Source organism: Gekko japonicus, unplaced genomic scaffold, assembly GCF_001447785.1.
Source record: "Gekko japonicus isolate JY-2015 unplaced genomic scaffold, Gekko_japonicus_V1.1 scaffold3426, whole genome shotgun sequence".
In the NCBI taxonomy this organism is placed as follows: Eukaryota; Metazoa; Chordata; class Lepidosauria; order Squamata; family Gekkonidae; genus Gekko; species Gekko japonicus.
The window spans coordinates 66,671-71,589 of record NW_015160330.1 but is presented as its reverse complement, the minus strand read 5'-3'; the positions used below and the strand labels follow the sequence as shown (position 1 = coordinate 71,589).

At 49.1% G+C, this 4,919-nt stretch overlaps 1 protein-coding gene across 1 annotated transcript; it reads left to right on the top strand.

Annotated features, from left to right (window-relative positions):
- Positions 1 to 1,733: 1,733 nt before the first annotated feature.
- LOC107115391 (olfactory receptor 51V1-like) lies at positions 1,734 to 2,681 on the top strand. Its single transcript, XM_015417091.1, has one exon. The coding sequence runs from the start codon at positions 1,734 to 1,736 to the stop codon at positions 2,679 to 2,681; it is 948 nt and encodes a 315-aa protein (XP_015272577.1).
- Positions 2,682 to 4,919: the final 2,238 nt, after the last annotated feature.

Here is a 4,919-nt window from a genome sequence, read left to right as displayed (position 1 = left end):
ATACACAAATGAATAAACTGGAGGGGGGGGAACCAGTGCAGAGGGAACAAATGCAACTGCAAAGTCACCCTTTAAGGCCTGACTCCTCGGATTCTCCGGTGTAAGCTGTCAGTGGAGAAAGCTCCAGAGACAGGCATTGCTGAAAAGGCCTCACCAGCAAGGGGAGAATCAGCAAAGGTCACTGGAACACCCAGGATTTCAGGTCAGTTTCCCAGTGGACCCTTCAAAACACCCCAATGGGTTTTTGATACGACTGACAACCTTGCCTCCTTTTTTTTGTGGGGAGAAGGCAAAGCTGCATACCACCAAAGGGAGACTTCCATCCAAGAAAGGAAATGTTAAGGGTATGCGCGTCAAAAAAAAAAAATGCCATAATTTGGGACCTGGATTTCAGGTAGGGGCACTATTTTCAAAAGTAATGTTACTGGCATAGGATTTCCCCCCGGGGTGTCTTTCCCGGACCCCCAAATTTGGGACCACTATTTTTGTCATTACCCCCTGCCACAGAGGCAAAAGAAGTGGGGAGAGAAAGAGAGGAATGCAGGCCCAGATGTCCCACACTGGCATTTTCTCTGCCGGAGGCTTCCCAGCTCCAGAGGGTTCAGAGGTGGCACAGCCCGCCCCACAGCAGTCAGCAGCTTGGGCCAGCTTCCACTCTTTCTTTCCTCATTCCTCTACCTCCCCAGAACCTTGAAACACTCCAAAAATTTCAGGAGATAAATTTTCATTACTCCTAGAATTCCGGGAGTGTTTTGGTTCATTTGGGGTGTCCTGGAGCTGACCAGAAACAGCTTATTTTGGTCATAATTTCAGGAAACTCTCAGTGACTCTGCTGCCTTTGAGCTGTGTGCATCATAAAAGGTAAAGGTAAACGTTTCCCTTGCTCAAAAGCCAATCAAATCCAACTCTAGGGGTGGTGCTCATCTCCATTTCCAAGCTGAAGAGCCAGCGTTGTTTGAAGATTTTTCTGTGGTCATGCAGCCAGCAGGACTAAATGCCAAGGCGCATGGAACGCTGTTACCTTTCCACCAAAGTGGTACCTGTTTATCTACTTGCAATTTCTTGCTTTTGAACTGCTAGGTTGGCAGGAGCTGGGGCCTGAGACGGGAGCTCACTCCGTCACGTGGCACTAGGGGCTTGAACTGCTGAACTACTGAACTACTGACCTTCCGGTCTGGACACAGGACTCCAGGTGAGGCCTGACCATAGCAGAATAGAGCGGAACGACCACCTCCCGTGATCTGGACACTATGCTTCTTTTGTTAATGCATCCTAAGATTGCATTCGCTTTCTTTGCAGCCACATCGCACCGCAGGCTCATGTTTAGCTTGTGATCAACCAGAACACCCAGATCCCTTTCACATGTGCTGCTGTCAAGCCAAGTCCCTCCCATTCTATATCTGTGCCTTACGAAGGCACAGTAGCACCTGTCGGCATATAAACATGTCAGAGGAAATGTCAGAACTCACATTCAGAAATCACATTCATCTTTCCCTTGTCCTACAAATCCTATCTAGATTCTCCGACATTTGATGACCAGCATCTCCTAAGGATAATAGCTCCTCTGTCCTGCTACCTGATCAACAGTTTTAGAGATCGCTCAGACAGGACCTTGAAAATTTGGTCGTGGGTTCCCCTGCTGGATTCCAGAGCAGTTCCTGAAGGTGGCATTTCGCTCCCTCCCTTTCTGGCATTCTGCAAAGGAACTGGGAAAGTGCTACGTGTGACTCATCATGGCCCCACTCACCCCCGCCAACGTCAGCAACCCCGCACTCGGCCTGAGCGGCTTCCCAGGGCTGGAGATGGTTCACCACTGGATCGGCATCCCCATCTTTTCCATCTACCTGGTGGCAGTGCTGGGCAACTGCACCATCCTGTACGTCATCTGGACGGAGCCCAGCCTGCACCAGCCCATGTACTATTTCCTGGCCATGCTGGCCACCACCGACCTGGGACTCTGCCTCACCACCGTGCCCACCGTCATGGGAGTCCTCTGGTTCCAGCTGAGGAAGATTGGTGTGCGCCTGTGCATTTCTCAAGCCTTCATCTTCCATTCCTTCTCCTTCATGGAGTCCGCTGTGCTCTTTGCCATGTCTTTGGACCGCTTCCTGGCCATCTGCTTCCCTCTGAGATATACTCTTCTGCTGACCTCCAACAGGGTGGCTACAGTTGGGCTGGTCCTTCTGCTGAGAAGCACGCTACTCCTCATTCCCGTTATCCCTTTTCTTCTACAGTTCCCCTACTGCCAGGGTGCAACACTTTCTAACTCCTACTGTCTCCATCAGGACCTGATCCGCTTGGCATGCGCCAACACAGCCTTCAACAGCCTTTATGCTCTCACCCTCATCTTCCTCACCATGGGCTCTGACCTCCTCTTCATCCTCCTCTCCTACAGCCTGATCCTGAAGGCAGTCCTGGGCATGACCTCTGGGGACGAAGGCCACCGCAAGGTCCTGGGCACCTGCGTCTCCCACGTCTGTGCCGTCCTGGTCTTCTACGTCCCGGTGCTCGGGCTCTCTGTGGTGCACCGGTTTGGCCGGCACGCCTCTCCCCTTCTCCACATCATCATGGGCAATTTCTACATTCTTTTGCCACCCCTGATGAACCCCATCATCTATAGCATCAAAACCAAGCAGATCTACAGGAGGATCCTCAGAATAGTCTCAATCAAAATCCCCTAAGAATCAGCATCACAAACAACTTGGCAACGTCATGGTGGGGTGAGTATAAGATGCACTAAGGCAGCTGCCTTTAAAAAAGTTCAAGAAACATCTGCAGACTCAAAATATAGTTGCTTGAATGGTAACCACTATTCTGGATGACTCTGGTCAGACCTGATTCAAATAAAGGCGTGTGTTCAGAAAGCCCTAAGTGTCATTACCTTTTCTGTATCAGATATTCGTCTCCTGGCAAGAGGTATACCTCAACAAGATTTTTAGTCCATTTTGTGTATAGTTCACAAGAAAGAAATATTAATAGAAAATCCTTGATTCCATTTAATATTTTAGTTAAAAAAACTATTTGTATCTTTCACGTTAACTGCCTTCAAGTAATCTCAAACACTGTGGCTCCGTCTTGACTGCCACCATTACCACCTGGCACTAACAAAGGGTCAGGAAGCCCAAACAAAGCCCCAATGTAACAGGTGACTGATAGGATGTTGTGGTAAAGTGTAAATAGCCTAGCTTAGAATAACAACAGACAGGGTATGTCTAGGGGAGGGGCAGAGGACTGTGTTTTATTTATTTACTTATTTACAACATTTAAGTGTGTATGCACCTTTTCTTTGTATACTTGCTTGATCCTTACTGTGCAGACTGTTAGTATGGCCATTTTCTTTTACAATAAATTTCTTATTGCTTTGAGTGTTGAATTTTTTTCTCCATAACCACATTAAGCCCCATATGAACATGGCACCAGTGGAAGGGAGGCAGTTGGTCAATAGATCGCTAGATCCCCACAGTAGCAAATGCAGTAAGCTGCTCCTTCTGTAACTAATTGGACATGTAACTAGAGATGTGGTCACTAGGAAGAGGCTCTTCTGCTTTCTGATTTTTATCACTTATGTGTTCCTATGGATTCAGGGTTCCCCCCACCCCCCCAATATGTTTAGCTCTCTATAGTAGTCCAAGAGGGAGCAAAACACATGTAGAAAAGGAGGGGGGACCCAAAGCAATAGGGACAAACGAGTGACAAAAATGAGAATGCGGAAGCTTTCCCTCTTTTCCGATTCCTCCCCCCAACTCCTTGCTTGGTCTTCCTAGCAAACAAACTGGGAGTTTAACCCTTGCAGTGCTGGAGAGGAAGGAAAAATGTTTCCCGTCCTCTCCAGGAAGGAGCTTCAGCAAGGCATGAAGCCCCTATGCAACCCAGTGGGGCTACTCTGGAGTAAATGCACGGGCCTCACTCCCAGAATCTCTCCAGTGCTGTTCAGCCACCTCAGAAAAAGGATTCACGCCACCTTCTCCTGTATTGCAGATCACAAGGCAGCATCACAGATTTGTGTCTCCTTAACATCCAACAGAGTCTTACAAAACAGAAAAAGAGGCTCAGAGCTGGCCCCGGGAGATGGAGAGTTGGAGGAGAAGGGCCCCGATGCCAGCAGCCCTTTTAAAGACCCACATACATTCAGTGTAAGCTTTCCTGGGCAAGCTACAAGCATGCTTCCTACCTTGCTTTTTCTGTGCGTGTGTGCGCACAGGAAAAGCAGGGAAGCCAGTCTCCACAAGCAGCCCGCTCCAGCTCCTCTTCAGGCTAGTTTAGCTTCCAGAAGGAAGGAAGCCCCCACCGCCCTGACTTGTTCCCTCCCACCCAATCCAGCCGAACAGTCACAGAAAGCGGAAGGGGGGGAACCCTCCACTTTCAAAATGGGGTGGTGGGGGGACAGGGGGGGTAGCAAGGCCCGGGGGGCTCAATACGTTCAGGAGGGGCGAAAGCTCCTCAGCCCCCACGAAGATTACGCCGGTGCATTCTAGTACCCTGGGGCAACACCATAATGACTCCAACCTCACTGCGGAATGGCTATAAAACTATGCAGAAACTCCAAAAAGACCCGAGACACAAGGGAAGTGAAAGCGAGATGCAATGCAGAGGGAAATTAACGTTCCGACGTGGCTACGGAAGAACAGGAGGGAAACAGACGGGTGCAAAAAGAGCCATCGTTCGGTTGCACATGAAAGAGAGTCGCATGTAATCTGGCCCTTCCACAGTAGGAAAAAGGCCCTGACAAGGGTAGGCCTTTAGGAATCCATGGGTAGGCCTAAGGGTCTTCCATTCCCACAGGGACAGGCAATGGGTCCATCTCACACTTTATGGCCGGTGTGATCACAGGCAAAGTAGACAGCAAAGTAGACAACTAGTCAGGCAAGGCGGGATATAATTAGAAATACATAAATAAATAAATAAATAAATAAATAAAT

Bases quoted from the DNA above. Each gene is read 5' to 3' on its own strand.
- LOC107115391 (XM_015417091.1), top strand. From the start codon at position 1,734: ATGGCCCCACTCACCCCCGCCAACGTCAGCAACCCCGCACTCGGCCTG.